The sequence below is a fragment of the Diospyros lotus genome, chromosome 7, assembly GCF_014633365.1.
Source record: "Diospyros lotus cultivar Yz01 chromosome 7, ASM1463336v1, whole genome shotgun sequence".
In the NCBI taxonomy this organism is placed as follows: Eukaryota; Viridiplantae; Streptophyta; class Magnoliopsida; order Ericales; family Ebenaceae; genus Diospyros; species Diospyros lotus.
The window spans coordinates 37,588,372-37,608,610 of NC_068344.1; the positions used below are offsets into that span (position 1 = coordinate 37,588,372).

Consider the following 20,239-nt stretch of genomic DNA (forward strand, 5'->3'; position numbering starts at 1 on the left):
GAAAATCATTTAACTTGTTTATGTAGACATTACAAAAAATCACAATCATATTAGCAACTTACATTATATTATATATATATATATATTAATGAGAGGTACCATCTAGATTTTGAATTGACAAACAAGTTTGTGAGTGACCATAAATGTAAGACTGGTATCTTTCATATTATAATTTTTTTTAATATTTCTTAATAACATAATACCATATAAATAATTTTTTGTAATTAATTATATTTTCACATACCTAATAGAATTGAACAATATATTATTAATTAGTACTCTCACATACACTTGGGTCCATACAATTCTTTAACTTTCAGAACCTAACAACTCTGGTTAGCACAGATAATACATCACATGCATTTAGAAGATTGGGATATTACGAGATCATGAATTCAATTCTACTTTCGTGCTAAAATATGCAATCAATTGTGTCTACTTGAGAGATCAAACCTTTAGGGTTTAACTCGCAACGAATTTGTCCATTCACCTAGAGTTGTGAAACGTGTGGACCATGATATTTAGAGAGGATATGATAGATTTGAATCAAAAACTAACTACGATCAAGACCCCTCGAGTTTAATAAATAAAATATAAATTAATGTTATATATAAATTAGTATTCATTTTAATTTTATCACTATATAAGTTAATTTAAAATTATTCAAATTAGTTAAATTCCTTTAAATAAAATGAAATTTGAAAATTTTATACATGATTTATAGATTTTAATATTGTTTCAAAGAATTTAAAATCATGTTAATTCATGCTATTAGCTCCAATAATTTTATTAAAATCAATAAAATATTTTTTTATATATCTTCTCATTTTCTTTATTCAGATGAACTTGTGCTAAAATAAATTCAAAAGAATTTGTAAATTTTTACGAATATAAATAAATTCATTGAAATGAAAAACAGTTATTATTTATTGTTTTACGAGTCTCCAAATTAGATAATTATTTTTCTTTTTAAGATATTGTCAGAAAAATAAATTATATTTTAAAAATTTGACAATAATTTCAAAAATAATAATTCATTGAAAATAACATATTTAAATTATATTTAAAATTACCAAAATAATTAATATAATATATATATAATAAATACTTTACATATTTAAACCTAAGCATTCCAAGGACTCATATTCTAGCTGCACTATATGGTGGCTAGTGACTTGACTGAAGGGTACAAGGCTGGCTGGGAAATGGTGGCACAAGTGGTGCAGATGGGGCTTTATTTCAGCCGATTTAGTGGACAAGGTTTAAGTAAGAAAAGGATATGTCCTTTGTAATTATCCTATTTGATATAAGGGTTGGAGAAGGGCAACCCCTGTAGGGTACCCTCCAGCTTATATTTGGATGGAAGATAGTACAGAAGAGAAAGGAACTAGACAAGGGAGAAGAGAAAGGAACTCCTCGTATTGTCATTTTCCTAACACCCCAATTTGAGGCATAAGGGAGGAAAAGTATTATTAATATTTAAAAAATGTTATTGGTATATCTTTGTATATATTTTGGACTACATAAAGGTGTATTAATGACAAAAAAGTCCCTCATGAGGCGCATAGAGACGCATATGAGGCATGGGGTATTTTGGTCATAATACTCTTTTATATAGCCCAAGATGTACAAAAAAATTGTACATCTAGCATGATTCTGATTCTGAGAGAGAGAGAGAGAGAGAGGAGGGAGAGAGAAAGACGTTCACTGCAACTGCCATTGTTAAAAGAGTCTATAAGTGAAACAGAAGGAAACTATCAGTGAAAAATACAGTCGCTAGAAAGCATTAAGATTAGGTCCACTAGTTGAATGTTGATTGAGTAAAAAGGTGATTCAAAGTAGACATCGACCTAACTTGTTTTGGGATTGCTTTATTTTGGCCTATCATGTGTGTTTTGGGCCCAATTCATTGTAAGATGGGTTTAGTTCATATTTTAAATAAAACACAATCTGATTGTGAATAAATAGAAATAGGTATAGGAGACATACTCTCACTTGAATTGTGAGGTACCATCTATAAATAAGAACCCTTAGTTCAATTGTCAATGGACACGCATATAATCTGTCAAATAATGTCAAATTATCGTGCTAGTCCCCAAGTGTGTGTGCCATGATATGATAACTAGAGTTTATAGTACGTCATCGATTATCTGAAGTCATTAAATTTGAAATAATTTTTAGTTTTATTGATACAAAAACTATATCAGTCAAAACTACTTTTAGTGAAGCATTCGGTTGTTTGTGAAATTAATTATGTAAACATTAATGTCAGAGATACATGGAAGTCTAGAATTCATATAGCCGACGCCACATAGTGGGAAAAAGGCTGGATATGTTGTTGTTGTTGTAATGTCAAACTATGTTAAATTTAATGTGTTATATTTCTTCTTAATTCCTTTGCATGTTTACCTGATATCCGTAGTTTTTAAATTTATTATGTCTACTCAACAAGTTTATTCCCCCCCCCCCCCCCCACCCACACACACACACGCATCCTCAAATAGTAGTAGTTAGGAGAGAAAAGAAAGCAAAAATAGAAAAAAAAAAAAAAAAATCCTACCATGAGTCAAATCATTTTGATTATGAGAATATACTACAAATATAACAATCCTACATCCACAAGCAACACATTGAATCATGGTGGAGAGGTACCACCAGATCTTGGGGTGACAGAGAAACTATGGTTTGCCATTTTTGATGAAATGGACAACAATACTAATTGCTCTAATAGACAATATTAAGTTTGGTGGTTGAACCAAAAAGTCGGCTTTCATTGAACTTTACCTACCACAACACAGTGGCACCGCTCGCTCACTCACTTTCCTCCATGCAACTATGCATTATTCAATAAATTGTTTGTTGATTAATATAACTGACAGATACACCAAAAGTATAATTTTTAGTCTACATTAGCCTATTAGGTTAAAATTCCAATTTTTCCAACTCAAAAATCTTATTTTCTTGGTTCCCAAGTATGGTTTCTATTTGGGTGCATTTAGTAGTTTTAGAACCAAGAAATTTGTTATAAAAGAGATCAATGTTCGAGAAAAAGTCCTATCAGTCCATGATAAAGATTCCATCAGAAAGATCAAGGACCAGACCATTACTTAACCTCAAAATCCCTATAGGTTTCTCAACAAGATTGGATCTAAAGAAACACTAGGATTAGTGAAAATGCATGTGGAATCAAAATGTGTGCAGATGAGGCACTACTAAACATTGGGTTACTAGAAGTCAATAAATTTGAAGACATTTAGAGACAGGATCCTGCAAAGACAACCCTCATGCTCAATCTCATACCCAAGAAAACGACTAAATCTAGCCCTATATTTGAGCTGTGAGTTCATCTACTGGTAATGATATTCGGGTGACATATTATAAAAGCATTCATAAGGAGACTTGTGAATAACGAGTATAGAGACTCCATGTAAGGTAAAATTCATACATTTGTCTTATTTTCATTATTTCGATTATACCCTTAAATTTAATTTTCAAATTAATTTAACTTTTATATTTTGACTTTTTTTTTTATGTGACAATCTAAACTTTTCATTATTTTAATTACATCTTTGAACCTACATTTTTTAATCAATTTAATCTCTATATTTTCATGTGTAAAAAAAATTAAAATGAGATAATAAAATACACTTCACACTCTATTCACATCAAAATCCAAGAGTTATATTAACTTAAAAATACAAGTCAATGGTATAATCAAAATAATAAAAAATTTGAACTGCTACACTAAAAAAAAATCAAAGTAGAAAGATTAAATTTGACTAAAAAACGCAAGTTCAATTATGTCATCAAAATAATGAAAAATGGACACATGAAAAAAAAAAAAAAAAAGTACATGGCCAAAAATATAGGTTTGGCCCTACAACCTAGCTTGTGTCAATTGTCATCCTTGTTCGTATATAATTGCACTGGCTACCTTAAATTGATGTTACAAACAATTGATGTGATTAAACCTGTCTAGCCTATCATTCGATCACTCTTTTTAGGGCAGAAATTTTGTTAAAAGGGCATTTCAAATTTCAACTTGTCTCAGCATCATCCTTAATTTGCTACAACTAAAAACACGTGTTAAATGGAATTACATCACATTTTATCAGTTTGGCCATTTCAATACAGCGCCACAAGCAGTGAAAAAGGGGCACTACAAGTATTCCAGATCTCAGATGGCATTACAAAACCTAACTCAACATTTCAGAAACAAGCTTACTCACCAAGAGAAAGCAGACTTCAGAATTACAGCAGAGCAAACCGAATCAGGAGGAACAAAAGGGTAAAATCAATAATCATGAAAAATGCAAGATACATAAGCCACGCTAATTCTCCTCCAGGACTATCTCCCTTTTAAAATCGAAAAAGGAAAATCAAGAAAAAATTCAATGGCTGGTAGGAACAATGCAAACCTAGAAAACTATACAAGGAGTCCAGCTACATGTAACCCTAGTCACTTGCAGTTTCTGTAAGCGAAGAATGTTCATATATATAAAGCCAAATGTCACAGAAAAACTTCACGAGTGGATTCATGGGTATTGCAGTACTGATTCAGAATGAGTAATTGGAACCTTGAGTTGATGTGTAGTCGGTATCAAGATTGCTGCACATAGAGGACAGGTACAAGCCCGGCCATTTTCCCATCCCTTCCAGGCCGCTTTTTCTTCACCTGCAACAAGAATGCCAATTGAAGGGATTAACAATGTCAATGGAGATTGTTCATCTGAAATAGTTATCTCACTGGCCAGTGAAGAAGTTAAAATGATAAAGTCACTGACATGCAGCTCACTAGCTTACCCAGCTACAGGAACCAAGTTCAGCGACACGAAGTTCATTTAGGTGAACTTACAGACTACTAGTATTAGGCAATTACATCACTGAAAATGCTAGTAATAGATATTTTTAATATATGTGATACCGTATGCTACTTCTTTCCCATATTATCACCCCTTCACCCTCCCCCTAGATACTTACATAAAACCAGCCATCCACTTCATATTCGATTTCAAGCTCTTCTCCTGCTGTAAGATTCAGCTGCAATATGGGGCAAAAGAAGAAAATAACCAATTAATTTATACCATTAACAAAACACAAAAGCTTGAGGCAACTTGAGAAGATAGTTGCCCCATGATATTTGACGTTTGCTGTTTAATGGCACTATTTGTGAACAAGTCCATTAGTCAAGCAAGACAACCTAAAGCTTCTCAAGTCCCAAGCAAATGCACATACACGTCCAGACCACTCAATGTGGAAAAATAAGGTACAAAAAAATACTAAGAACTTGAAAACAAAGCTTCAGAGCTTTATATTGAGCCCCAAGACCACATCAATGGAAAAAATCAACTGTGTATGTTCATAAATGATCAGCTCCACCAAGATCATCTTCCTGTCCATTTAACATTCAACACACTCCAGTTTGAAATAGAAAAGAACTGACCCAAAAATAAGGCATAAACATTGCTGTATCCTTCATGAGTAAGAAACAAAAAATCATTAGCATTGTTTTGAACAGATGTCTTACTGTTAAGAGTCAACTCACCTCATCATCGCCACCTGCAGTGAAGTCATAAAGTGCTGATCCAAATTGAGGATTTCCAGAAGAAACTCGTTCATTATCCCCAGAACCATAACTGTCTGAAGCATTCCCAGCCAGGGGATTCTCAAATGACTCGTTTCTTTGCAGAACAGACGCACTATATGATGGAGGCTCTTCTCTAATCTGAACAGCTTAGAGAATTAGTACTTTGAATAATTTCCTTGCAAAGTTAAATCCACAGAGAACTAAGGTTGCTCACCGGGGAACCAAGACCTTCGTACTTTGAGAAGCCTCCAACAGGACTGCTAAATCTTCCAGTAGCTGCCCTCCCCTGTTACAGCCAATTAAAGTTTTTGTTAAAACCAGATCAGTTCAAAACCCAGGTACAAATATGCATGCCATGAAATATAGGGTAACCTCATAAAAGCTATAACAAATTCCTAGGAATACGTTGATTAGCATTTTGGAGGTAATTACACTGCTTTAAAAGAAAATACCTACTGTTTAACTTAAGAGCAACCAAAGTAGTTCCAAATTAGAACAGTCAATAATGTCTCTACTTGTATCTTTCTCTTCCCAGCAGACAAATATTAAATGAAAATAAGAGTGAGCAAAGAGTTAATTTATTTTTTCCCTGTAAATAAAGGCCCCCTTTATTTGTTTTCTGTTTCCTACTATTACACTCTTTATATGGTGTCACGAACCTAGGGTTCGTGATAAGTTAAAAGAGGAATTGGAGAAGAAAATCAGATTAAAGGAAGGGGGAAATCAGTAGAAAGTGGGAGAGATATTAAGAGAAAGAGAGGGAGAAATAGAAGAACAGAAGAGAGAGAGGAAGAAGAACGAGAGAGGAAGAATGGTAGAGGGAAGAAAATAGAATTTCAATTCAATAATTTTCCAGCATATCCTATCCCATCCGTTTACATAGCCTTATATAGGCATATTTGCTCCTAACTGACTGCATAACAGCACTCATGTGCTTCTAACAAATTGCTAAAATATCTAAAATATCTTATAACAACTATTATCAACCTATTACTATATTGCCCTTTTATAGATTCTTGGGTCATGACAATTCCCCGCTCCTTAAGAGAGTTCTTGTCCCCAAGAACTTGCAACAAGTAGCCATGGCTCTTCATCCAATTCCAACCTTCTCTATTTGGTTCATCCTTCTTTCCTTCTTCCTCATTCCAAGTCTCTTCTTCTTTATTTTTAGGTTCTCAATTGAAACAAGAATGATAATCATTGTAGACAAGGCTGCATCTTCCTCCAAAGAGTCACATTCTATTTCCCTTGGGTTTGCAATAGCTACCGAATTAAGGTTGCTAGTAACCATAGTCTAGGGGTCCAATATAATGCCAAAACCTGTCAATGTGTCCACATCAAATGCCTTCAATGAATTTAACCGCTCCTTGTCACAGGTAGCAGCTGAAATCTGCAACCCTCCATCCTTCAAATGTCGATCATTCCGAAACTCACGCAACCGACCAGCTACCACATATGTTTCCCCCTTTTCATCATCTTCGTTGTGTGTTGTTTTGAATACAGAGGGTTGACTAACTAGTTCTCCAGCCATCTGTTCGTCCTTCAATGTAATAGACAAGCATTCGGATTTGCCAACTGGAGGAAGAACCAATACAGCAGTGGGAGTTTTGTTCCCTTTGACAAAACCTTTGACTTCTTCAGCTGCCTCATTTAGCTTTTCCCCAGCTACAACCAGCTTCAAGAATTCCTCACCACTTTGAATCTGTTGTTGGTGGATAGAGCTACTATCAAGGTCATAATTCGCAAGAAACTTGCCTTGGCTGGAAGAGAAATCTGCAATCTGGCTTAACCCTTCATTTCTTTCCTGCCAGCCCTCATTCGGCACATTCAAGTGTATCAACTCTTGCCTTGGCTACTCCCTTTTAAGAAACTCCTACTTGTTAAAACTTCCAAAATAATTATCAAAGTATTCGGCGGGAAAACTGTAATGATACTCCTTAGATAATATCATTGCAAACTCTTGCAACTTCTCGCGTATCATAAGATCAAATTCCTTGCTCGCATCATGTATCTCATTGCTTGTTCGTTTGTCCCTGTTGCTGCCCACAGAAAATGCAGCCTTCTTTGGTTGCCATTGAGGCTCCCTTTCAGCCGAAAATGAAGCATTCTTGAGTTGCAATTGAGACTCCATGGGACTCCTTCGTGCACTACTCCTCCTGGCCAAAATCTCACTGGCTGGAAAAGAAATAGGCCAAGAAACAGCAGCTCTTTCCATCCTAATTACCTTCTGTAACTGCCTCACCCAATCACCTCTAAAATTGATCCAATAAGTGGCAAATTGCAGCCACTGTTATGCTTCAAGACCAAATCTATTGTAACAGCAGAAAAAATTGCACACTTACAGCAACTTGATCAGCCTTCTAAAGTCCCCTAGGCCTACCAATTCTCTTGACTCGCCTACTGCAATGATTCCCTTGTCACAATCGACAAGGTTATACACAACCCACTCACACAATTCAACACCGCAACCTCCAAAACTCAGCGGGAGTCTCTCTACCCAGCTGGTATACTGTATTGAAAATGCAGAAATTACAGCAAACAATAGAAGAACCCAGAAGAAGATGAGAGAAGAAGGAGAATTACAGAGACGCGAGGTGAGAACAGTCAGGTTCGACAACTATTCACGTGGTTTCTCCTTAGCTAACAGACTATTTATACCTTTTTCCTTAGAGCGCATCTGCAAAAAGAATATAAAATGTAATACAATAGATGTAATAAACGAATAAGACGGCACCGTTTAGTCCGAAGGCGTTCGAGACAAAAATTGATCAATTCCGCTGCTTCCGATTTCTTCTCTTCCCTTTCCCCATCCAATCCTTGAGCAATCCAGCTGGGCCTTCCAGATTGGCTGGTGGACCCACGTGACATCCCTCCCCCTTACCATAACCTTGTCCCCAAGGTTCGAAGTTTGGAAATTTCTTCAATATTTCTTCAGCTGATTCCCAGGTGGATTCTTCGAGACTACGATTCTTCCATTTAATCAGCCATAAGATCACCTTGCCCCTCCTTTTCGGTAAGTCCTTTGCTTGTAAGATTTCCTCAGGGTAAAATACTATGTCTTGGCTTGGATCTGCAGTTGGGAGTGCAGCCACTTTTACTGCTTGGTCTCCTATTTTCTTCTTGAGAAGAGAGACGTGAAAAATGGGGTGTATTTTAGCTGTCTCAGGGAGGGCTAATCTGTAGGCCACTGCTCCAACCTTTTCTGTGATTTCATAAGGGCCATAAAATCTGGGGCTGAGTTTGTGATTCACTCTTTTGGCCAAGGACTGTTGCTGATAAGGGTGCAACCTCAGATACACCCATTCTCCTACCTGAAATTCTCTTTCTATTCTTTTTCTGTCTGCATAGAACTTCATTCTAGATCGTGCTTGTCCCAGACTCTCCTTAAGCTTCTTATCCATCTGATACCTTTCCTGTAATACGTCTTCAACTGAGGCTACCTTTGTCTGCTGATAAGGCCCCAAAGCCAAATGAGGTGGAGGAAAACCATATAAGGCTTCAAAAGGGGTTCTTTGGATTGCAGTGTGATGAGTGGTATTGTACCACCACTCTGCTAATGATAGCCACTTAATCCATGTCTTAGGCTGAGCATACGACATACATCTCAGGTATAATTCCAAGCACTGATTGAGTCTCTCTGTCTGGCCATCCGTCTGGGGATGGTAGGCTGAGCTCATTTGTAGTTTAGTCCCCAAAAGTTTGAATAACTCTTGCCAAAAGATACTAGTGAACACTTTATCTCTATCTGAAACAATACTCTGAGGGATGCCATGTAATTTACCAATGTTGTCCAAGAATATTAGTGCTATTTTCTTGGCAGTGTAAGGGTGCTGCAGTGCTATAAAGTGGCCATATTTGGTAAGCCGGTCCACAATCACTAGTATAACTGTTTTGCCCTCAGAGGAAGGTAAGCCTTCAATAAAATCCATAGAGATGTGACTCCACGGTTGTGTAGGTTCTGGTAGAGGTTGGAGTAGGCCAGGGTATGGTACATGCTCATTTTTACACCTCTGGCAGACCTCACATTGCAGCACTATTTTCTTAATGTCTTGGGTCATTCCAGGCCAGTAAAATTGTTGCTTGGCTCTGTGGATACTTGCTTGTATCCCTGAGTGTCCCCCTTCTTGCGAATCATGTATGCATTGTATAAGCTTCTGTCTGATTTCCCCACTAGCACCAATGTATAGTTTCCCTTTGTACCTTAGAACTCCATTGTGATATTTATAGTTAGTAGCTGCATTAGAATCCAAGGTTAGTGACTGGATAATGTTACTGGCAGCCTGGTCTCCCTCATAACTTTCTATAACCTCTTGTACCCAAGCTGGAATATGTGTTGTAACAGCATTGCATTCTTCAACAATCTCAAATCTCCTGGAAAGGGCATCTGCAACACAATTCTCGGTCCCTTTCTTATATTGGATTTCATAATCGAGCCCCATTAGTTTGGTCAACCACTTTTGTTGCAAAGGAGTGGTGATTCTCTGTTCAAGAAGGAATTTGAGAGATTGATGATCAGTTTTTATTACAAAATGATGCCCTTCTAAGTAATGTCTCCATTTACTAACTGCAGACACCAAAGCTAACAATTCCTTCTCATATATGGACAGCCCCAATTTTCCAGGGCCAATGGCTGTACTGTAATAGGTTATAGGTCTTCCTTTCTGCATCAGAACAGCCCCTAAACCACCATAGCATGCGTCAGTTTCCACTGTGAATGGGAGATCAAAGTCAGGCATAGCTAGTACAGGGGTTGTGCTCATGGCTGTTTTGAGATGGTTAAAAGCTGATTCAGTAGCCTCACTCCAAATGAAGCCATCTTTCTTCAGTAGATCCGTTAAGGGCTTAGCCAACGATCCATAACCTCGAACAAACCTTCTATAATATCCAGTGAGCCCCAAAAAACCCCTGAGCTGCTTCAAGTTCTTGGGAATAGGCCAATTCTGCATAGCTTCTATCTTTGTAGGATCAGCAGACACTCCATGTTGATTAATGATATGGCCCAAATACTCAACTTGTGTCTGCCCAAAACTACATTTACTGAGTTTGGCAAACAGCTGATTCTCCCTCAGCACCCTTAATACAATCCTTAGATGGTTGCAGTGGCTCTTAATATCTGAACTATACACCAGTATATCATCAAAAAATACCAAAACAAATTTTCTCAAGTAACTTTGGAAAACCTTGTTCATTAAACTTTGGAAAGTGGCAGGAGCATTGGTCAGCCCAAATGGCATGACCTTAAATTCATACAACCCCTGGTGAGTTCGAAAAGCTGTTTTATATACATCCTCCCTTTTAACCCTGATCTGATGATATCCAGCCCTGAGGTCTATCTTAGAAAAACACTTAGCCCCATTTAATTCATCCAATAATTCATCTATCATTGGCATTGGATATTTGTCTTTGATGGTTAATTGGTTTAATTGTCTATAATCAACACAAAACCTCCAGGTACCATCTTTTTTTTTAACCAGTAAAACAGGAGAAGCAAATGGGCTGCTACTAACCTGGATGACCCCTGAGTCCAGCATCTCTTGTACCAGTCTCTCCACTTCTGTTTTCTGTACAAAAGGGCACCTGTATGGTCTCAATTTAAAAGGTTGTGCCCCTTCTTTAAGCAGAATCTGATGCTCATGGCACCTTTCAGGGGGCAAGCCTGTTGGAGTTGAAAAGACATCTTCAAATTCATCTAGAATTGGTTTGATATCTTCAGGCACAACTGTTAACTCTTCTCCTGCTAGTGAATACAGCTGAGCCATTATGCCATATTCATGGTTCTTCAACCAAGCTTCTAACTCCACACCAGTCATCATTGCAATTTTGCTACTATTTTCCCTCCTGAAGGTTACCGTTTCTCCTTTATATTTGAAACTCATATAGCCCTCTGCAAAGTCACAAGTAATTGGCCCATATTGGCTCAGCCAGTTAACCCCTAACACCATGTCACTTCCCCCCAAGTTTAGGGTTCTTAACTGAAATTGGAAATCATAATTTTGCATCTGCCAGCAAATGGGTTGGTACATAATCCTGCTTTCTAATTTTTCACCATTGGCCACTCTCACAATCATAGGATTGTTCTTTTTGATCGTATACCCTAATGCTTTCACTAACTTCTCATCAATGAAGCTATGTGTGCTTCCACTATCAATCAAAATTGATACCCTCCTGCCTTTCACCCTCCCCTGTATTCTGATGCACTCATGTTTAGTATTCCCCCACAAAGCATTCATAGAAATTTGCATCAATTCCTCAGTGTCATTCTCACCATCAGAACCTTCTTCCCCTGGTTCTGGTTCTTTCTCATTCTCCTCTTCATCTACAACAATGAAATTCAGCATTCTGTTCTTACAAACATGATCTGGTGTGTATTTCTCATCACACTTAAAGCACAGTCCTAGGCTTCTTTTGGTCTGAATATCGGTTGGGGTAATGGTTTTGTATTTATTTGTTGGGTTTAGTGAGCTGGTGGGGTTTGGTTTTTGGGCAGCGTTGAAATTTTGAGTGCAGGGGGAGTTTGGTTTCTGAGAGGGGTAAGTTTTTAAAGGTAGGGTTGGCTTCTGAGGTCTGGAATTTCTGGATAAGGCATGGATGGTTGTTTCTTGTAAAAGGGCAATCTCAAAGGCTTGGGATAATGAGTGGGGTTTCATTATCTTCACCATGGACTTGATTTCCTCCCGGAGTCCACTGGTGAAGATTGATATGTAATAGCTCTCAGGCAAGTGGGGTAGAGTCATCATGACTTGTGCCTTTAATTCCTCAAATAGCTCCTGATATTCACTCACTCCACTTTTTTGTTTGATTTTACTAAAGGCCTCAATTACTTCTTCTCCCGTGGTCTCTGCGAACCTCTTACACACCTCCGTTGCAAATACTCCCCAGCTAGCATTGGGATGACTAGCTATAAAACTATGAAACCATATGTCTGCTTTACCCCTTAGGTACATCTCAGCTATGCCAACTCTCAAGTCATCAGGCACTTGATGAATTTGAAAATATTTTCTGGCCTTCCGCAGCCATTCCCTAGGCCCCTCCCCATTAAAATAAGGGAAATCTATTTTAGGTAGCTTAATATTCATCCTACCATCAGATTTGCCAGAAGTGTAATAAGAATTACCAGGAGCTGCAGCCAGAATTCCAGTTCCAGAGAAGCAAGGCGAACCGGATGCTTCTTCCATCTTCTCCTTTCCATTTCCCTTTCCATTAGCCATTTGAGCCATCATTGAGAGAACAGATTCATATTTATCTGCCGTATCAGCCATCCTCTTATTCATTTCCGCTATGGCTCCTTCGATTGTATCAAGTCTCCCAGTTATTCTTTCATCTACAGCCTTCACAGAGTTCTTCACATCCTGGAAGGCTACTTCCAGTTCACTGATCTCCTTATCGTATCTCTTAAAGTGTTCTTCCATGGCCTTGCTTCTGGTTTCCATATCCCTATCAGATCTGAACCGCTCTGATACCAATTGTCACAATCGACAAGGTTATACACAACCCACTCACACAATTCAACACCGCAACCTCCAAAACTCAGCGGGAGTCTCTCTACCCAGCTGGTATACTGTATTGAAAATGCAGAAATTACAGCAAACAATAGAAGAACCCAGAAGAAGATGAGAGAAGAAGGAGAATTACAGAGACGCGAGGTGAGAACAGTCAGGTTCGACAACTATTCACGTGGTTTCTCCTTAGCTAACAGACTATTTATACCTTTTTCCTTAGAGCGCATCTGCAAAAAGAATATAAAATGTAATACAATAGATGTAATAAACGAATAAGACGGCACCGTTTAGTCCAAAGGCGTTCGAGACAAAAATTGATCAATTCCGCTGCTTCCGATTTCTTCTCTTCCCTTTCCCCATCCAATCCTTGAGCAATCCAGCTGGGCCTTCCAGATTGGCTGGTGGACCCACGTGACATCCCTATACCTGCTGGAATCGCCGTCGGACTCCCCTTATCCAACCACTCAATTGCACTTCCAAAATCCAAGCTCAACCATTAAGAAATTGCCGAGAGTCAAGTGTATTCCTTCCGCTCGTTGGAATTCCCTAAATCACTGGAATTCACTGCTAGAATTGATAAAATGAATTTCTAATTCTCTCGCTCCGACCAACACTCACTGAATTTCAAACCGAGAGCCACCAAATGCACTGTCAGCACCACTTGGCCAAGTCGCCTCCAACCTCCCAAATAGATCGACTTAGCTATTCAATCCATTCCTTGTTGTGTCTAAGATTGCTTCCTACGATCCTTTGCGTTCAGTAGCCTTCGTCAATGGAACTCCTTCCAATCCCGATTGGGCGATATTTCCAATCGGAGGTGTTCAATCTGTTAGCCCAAACTGCTGGACTCACCTCGGGTCCTTCCTCTAGTTCTGCCCAATCACCGACCGTTGAAAATGGCCGCGAACCCGCTGCACAATCGCCAGACCTACTGCAATTAACTCGGTTGCAACACTAACTTACTTGCCCGACCAAACCGCGATCGCTTGGAACTCCTGCATCAGTCGCTCACGCCATTCGCGACCCACCTGGATGTCCACGTCACCTCCTTCGGCAGACTCCCCCACCAATCACGAATTCTCCTCTGTATTGATCGATGATGGGCTCAAGTCCCGTGGATCTTCGATTGTCTGTTCGTTCGTGGATCTTCTACTAATACCTTCAAATTCCGAACAGAAATGACAACAAATAATCGATCGGAATTCACCAAGGGAATCGTTGGGGCTGCTCGCCGTGGATTTCAGAAACCTGCTACGCAACTCTGCTTCTGAGATCACCCTCTTGAGTCGCACTATCCCGCCTGGAATCGCCTTGCTTCTAGAAAATCTCTTCCGATAATCGCTGGACGGTTGCAACTCTAAAAATCGCTCCAAGTTCTAATAACGATTGTCAAGATGCAACAATTGCTTCCAGACTAATTCCTTACTCACTAAAATGTCATCTCTGAATCGGATCGGAAAAAACCTCTCAACAGCCAAGAAGCACTGTTGGAATTCGTTTCCTGTGATCAATTTACAGTGATCGAATGAACCGTTTTCGTCGAAATCTCAGTTGAGAACCAACACTAATCATTGTCCGCTTCACCCAATCACCGTCCAACACTCCAAATCTGCTTCGACTGCAATTTCCGATCACCCTAAACTGCTCTAGGAGTCGCTAGAAGTTTCGTCGGAATCGCCTGGCCCAGTCACCTTCAAATCATAGCTGCAACAGAATCACAGCCGAGGATGGTACGGCTCTGATACCAATTGTCATGAACCTAGAGCTCATAACAGGTTTAAGAAGTAATTGGGAAGGGATTGAATTGGAGAAGAAATCAGAATTGAAAGAGAACTGATAACAGAATGATTGGAGGAGGAAATGGAGCAGGAATGGGGGAAAGAAATCAGTAGAAAGGGAGAGAGTAATAGAGAGAAACGGAAGGGAGATTTAGAAAGAAATGTAAAGAGAAAAATCAGATATTCAATATCAATTTCAGCATATCTTATCCCATCCGTTTACATAGCCTTATATAGGCATATTTGCTCCTAACTAACTGCATAACAGCACCCATGTGCTTCTAACCAATTGCTAAAATATCTAAAATATCTTCTAACAACTATTATCAACCTATTACTATATTGCCCTTCTATAGATTCTTGGGCCATGACATATGGCTCCTCAACTTAAGTTCAAAAAAAGACCAGTTCAATAAGTTTATTCTACCAATAGTTTCCCAAATGATACCTCATTCCATATTTAAACAGAACAAGCACCAAACAATCACAGGAAGATCAGCATAACTTCCACAGCCATGAAGAGCTCATGATGGAAATAGACCCTTGCTCAGCAAAAAGAGTTATTCTGTATTGCTAACTAAAGGGATATAAAATTCTAATAAATTCTTTGTTCCTGTTTTTTCCAAGTATGCTATTACTTGGAAAAAGAGATATTCTGTATTGCTAACTAAAGGGATATAAAATTCTAATAAATTCTTTGTTTCTGTTTTTTCCAAGTATGCTATTACCATAATAAAATATGGAGCAAAATAAACTAAACTTCAAATTCATGATTACAAATTCATATATTGCAAAACTTGAATTAGAAAAGTGATCTGTGAGCATTTGGTATCCAGAAAGCCTTTGAAAACAAACAATGTTGAAAGCAGAAATTTAAAAGTACATATAGCATAAAACATTGGCAGATAACAATTAGCATGCAGACAACTAAGTGGATAAAAGTCTGGTTTCATAAAGGATAAATAATTTTGGATCAGAAGTGGTGTCTTTGGCTAAACAATTCAAAGTTAAACAGATGATGTAGAGAGCAAGTCTAAACAAATAATTTTTGGTTTCATTTTACAATAATATGATTGAACAGATGAAATTATTACTTTCATTAAGATGTGATGTGATGACGTGGTTGTATTAGCTTAGCAGTGGACAATTTTTTGTTTTTAAAGTAAGACTATTCTCAAATAGTATTATGGGGCATTGGAATAAACATGGTGTGGAACTATATCCAACTATCTTCTAAAGCCATTGCATTCCACAATTATTCAACAGTATGATGGGAAGACATTGGAATAGGTTGCTCACAGTCATTCCATGACAGTGGAAGAACTGATTTTAAATTGCATATTTTAAATCAAAAACAGGGCCTTAATATCTCAGGTGCATGGTTTATATATTCTAATTAGCCCATCGAAAATAGTTACATGCTTCTATTTCCAACCAAAATAATAAAATAAAATCCCTATGAAAGAACCAATATAAATTGCACGACAATTATATAATTAAAGAGCAGTTTCACAAATGAGTCTGGCCAGCACAAGCAACAAATCAGTGATTCTAAACCCAAAATACTTTGTAGTGATTTAAGTACCGCAGGCTGGGAAGATCCATAGCTGGATGGCTTCGAACTGAACAGTGACGGGTAATTCATCCCACCAAAATGTGATGATATGGATGTCTCAACTGATCCAACTGACCCTGGGGAAGAACTACCAGATGACCTTTCATCTTCCTACAATAATAAAGAAACATTATGAGCACAAAGCCTTATACGTATGGGACATGTTGTGGGTTATTTATCTACAAATATGAGCTAAGATGCATACCTCCATTTCTGAAGTCTCTAACAGTGTTTTTGCCCACATGTCATCATAACTGACTGAAGGTCTGGAAATAATGTTGTCCTCAACATCGGGGGCATCAGTACCAGCACCAGCAAGGAATTCATTAACCTAATATAAAACAAAATAATTTCATCTTTTGATCAAAATGAGAAATATTAACAAAGATCAAGAGATAAACATAGTAAACAACTTATAGCATCTAGAACAGGATAAGACAACGGCAATCAGTCTGGGTAGCACGTAAGAGTTATCAACTATGCTATCCTAGGTAACTTGTTTGGTTAGCCAATGGATGCTGATACATGTATGGGCTGATGACTTCAAATTTTACACCAAAAGAAAAAAGAAAAGAATGTGGATGCAGTGACAGCAGAGAGGTGTAAAAAACTGAAAAAATAACATAAAAAAATAATATCCACAAATTACAAAGGATAAAACACAAATTTAACATTAAAAAATAGAAAAAATTCACAAGCGAAAATAGATAATCATTTAATACACTCTTACAAATTAAAAACACCAATTTGACATGAAACCAAATTAGTTTTCAGACACCTAGATTCCTCTATAATTTTCATAACTTTGAACATCTCCAACATTCATACAAATAGGCACTAAAGCACCCTTCCGCCACTTATCCAACACATCAAAAAGGATCCCATTAAATAACTTTGTTAACCAAAAAAATACCTCTTCTGCCATCAGTTATGAAACATGTAAGAGTTATTTTAAAATTATAAAAAAAAATGTACAAAAGAAAATCTAAACCAAACTTATTCATAGAATAAAACTCCCATCAAATCAAACCCATCTTGCCACAGCAGAAGAATCTCATGGGAATGCATTCTGGTTGCAAAGGAAAAACCACAATAGCAGTTGTAACAATCATGAATAAACCAGCCTTGCAGTTTATGCATTCTAAGGATGGGTGCATTCTGCCTTTTATGCATAAAGCAATTAAAATGCATAAACCGCCTTTGCAGTTTTTTTCATCTGCAAGAAAACTGCATTAAATGTTCAGAAAATTTAACCAAAAAAACAATAAATTTAGTACACACCAAGTAGAAACCATCAAAAGCAGCTTCTGTCTTTAGACAAAACCTGTTCAGTCGTTTCTTCACAAATATTAAAACTGCAATAACAGTTTATGCCATTTTGATTAAAATGTATCATTTCAAGATTTTGTTGCTGCATTGAAAGAGACAATGAGTTTGATGTCACAAGGGAGTTTTGTTTTGAAAATAAATGTGATCTGTGCTTTAGCATGCAAATTTTTCTTATAAATAGTTTTAACGTTGAAAAAACTCGAACATGAAATTTCAATTTTCTTTCGAGTTACTAAGATGCCTAACACATTTTCTCCCACTTCATTAAATAACTTCAAGAAATACCCCTTCCATCTCTCTTTGTTCACTCCCTCAATTACAAGTACTTTTTACTTTTCGTCTTCTATGCATTTCACTTGGCACAAATCCCTTGTTTTTCTCTCTTGCCTGAATTAGTTTATATATATATATATATATATTGTATCTTTCTAAATCCTTTGTGTCATGTTGTAAATACAAATATTCATAAGCTTGACTTTGCTTCATTAACTTCCTTCTTTGCTTCTTTTTTATTTAAAATATACTTCTTTAGGTTTTCTTCATTATGGCATGTTTGTGAGGTCTTGTAGCAAGCTCTATTAATTTTTGGTTTTTCTTGTTCCCCTTCATTCCACCACCAAAACTCTTTGGTTTGGAACTTTTCCCTTCAACTCTACTAGAACCAATTTTGGTATATTTCAAATAGGAGTAGTCATTTCAATCCATATTTGATTAGCCTCTGCTTAGTCCAATCTCTTCTGCCACATACTCATTCCTTGAAAATTGCCTGTTTTTCACCTTTTAAATGCCACCAACTGATTCTTGGGCTTCAGGTATGATTTTTTCTCCATTTTTTCATATAGACATCAAGATCCATAAGTCTGTTGAGTGACCAGGCATTCTCCTGATAAAACTTTATAATCCATACAACATCAGCAGTCTGTCCTCTTGTTTCATAATAAAGTACTCTATTTGGATTGTTGATGAACCATTTTTATGTGATCAAGAGCTCATCCTGATCCTTAAACCTAGTTTTGGCTATGATAAACCCATATGCTGTGGAAAAATCCAAAAGAGCTTTACCCTTAGTATTTGTTTCTCTAAATCCATACCAACCTCCATATACAACTATATAATGATCTTCTCTCCTCTAGGATTAATTGTATCAATCCCTCAAAATCTTCCCAAAGTTTAGTCTTTATTTCTTCTCCTACCCAACTTCCGGGGCATATGTCCTAACAATATTCATAATCTCTTCTTCTAGAACAACTTTAGCTACAATAATCCTATCTCCTATTCGTTTCACATCAACTAGCCCATCTATTAAAGTCTTACCCATAATAATCCTCACCCCATTCCTTTACAATCCACCCTAAGTACCAAAGTTATGTCCAGGTTCTGTTGACATTTTTGCCTTCTCCCCTACCCATCTCGTCTCTTAGAAGCACATATTATTAATATTTTTCCTAATCATCAAGACCACCACTTCCATAGATTTTCCCATCAAAGTACTGAAATTCCACAATCCAATCCTAAATCTATGATGAACTAACTTCTTTACACACATCCGTCCATGAAAATGTGAGAAACCTTGCAGATTTAACACTACATCCAAGCGTCAATGCAGCGGCCTTAGCTCCTTTTTCACTGCACTCAAGCAATACAGTGCATCATTAGAGGGCTATACCCTAATTATTTTTGCATTTGTCTAGAATTCATGTTTGGTTCAACAAGTTTTATATTGTCTATCAACTACCTAACACAACCCTCCTCAATTCATGTTCACTTCAACAAGTTTGATATTGTCTATCAGCTACCTAACACAACCGCCCTCCTTCATCCAAGCTTTGGGCCGGACGTAAAATTGAATAGTTTTACCACCTCTACTATTTCACATTTTCATTTTATAACATGTTAGTTAACTGACTCAAATCTGGTATGTAAACTCATTAAAAAATGCAAAAGTTAAGGCCTTTGGTGACCCTCAAATAGCAGCTCATATCATACAAAGTTTTGAGCAAAAAGCAAACAATTTTGCTATCACAAAACTATAGATTTCTGTAACCAAAAATGGAAGTGCATCAATGTCACTTTTATAGTCCAAACAAAATACAAACCTTGAAATATAGCAATAAACAAGTCAAATTTCTTACCCTGTTCACAGCAGGTGCATTCTTTGCCCACAAGCCATCATCTCCAAGATTTGCTGCCCAAGCATTTACCAGATCATCATCCAGAGTATCAGGCTCAACAGGTGTTTTATTATTTGTTGTAGTTTCATAAATAAGATCAGAAATTCCAGTGGCGACTGCTGGATCACTCAGGCCGGTTGATGCACCAATATTATGCCGAGTGCGATAAATGTCAATAAGCTTTGCACTATTGCAACATGTCAACACAAGGAAAATAAGAACAGATTATTGAAGAACAAATAGCAAGAATGACATATAAT

The 20,239-nt window shown here is 37.3% G+C and overlaps 1 protein-coding gene across 1 annotated transcript in view; it reads right to left on the reverse strand.

Annotated features, from left to right (window-relative positions):
• Nucleotides 1–4,278: 4,278 nt before the first annotated feature.
• Nucleotides 4,279–20,239, reverse strand: part of LOC127805978 (uncharacterized) — a 65,809-nt gene continuing 49,848 nt past the window's right edge. Inside the window, exons 21-27 of the mRNA XM_052342855.1 lie at nucleotides 19,941–20,166; nucleotides 16,685–16,810; nucleotides 16,450–16,590; nucleotides 5,802–5,873; nucleotides 5,546–5,725; nucleotides 4,981–5,040; nucleotides 4,279–4,675 (exon numbers count right to left, since the gene is read on the reverse strand). Of these exons, the coding sequence (XP_052198815.1) occupies nucleotides 4,601–4,675; nucleotides 4,981–5,040; nucleotides 5,546–5,725; nucleotides 5,802–5,873; nucleotides 16,450–16,590; nucleotides 16,685–16,810; nucleotides 19,941–20,166 (880 nt within the window). The 3' untranslated portion in view covers nucleotides 4,279–4,600. The remainder of the gene's footprint in view (nucleotides 4,676–4,980; nucleotides 5,041–5,545; nucleotides 5,726–5,801; nucleotides 5,874–16,449; nucleotides 16,591–16,684; nucleotides 16,811–19,940; nucleotides 20,167–20,239) is intronic.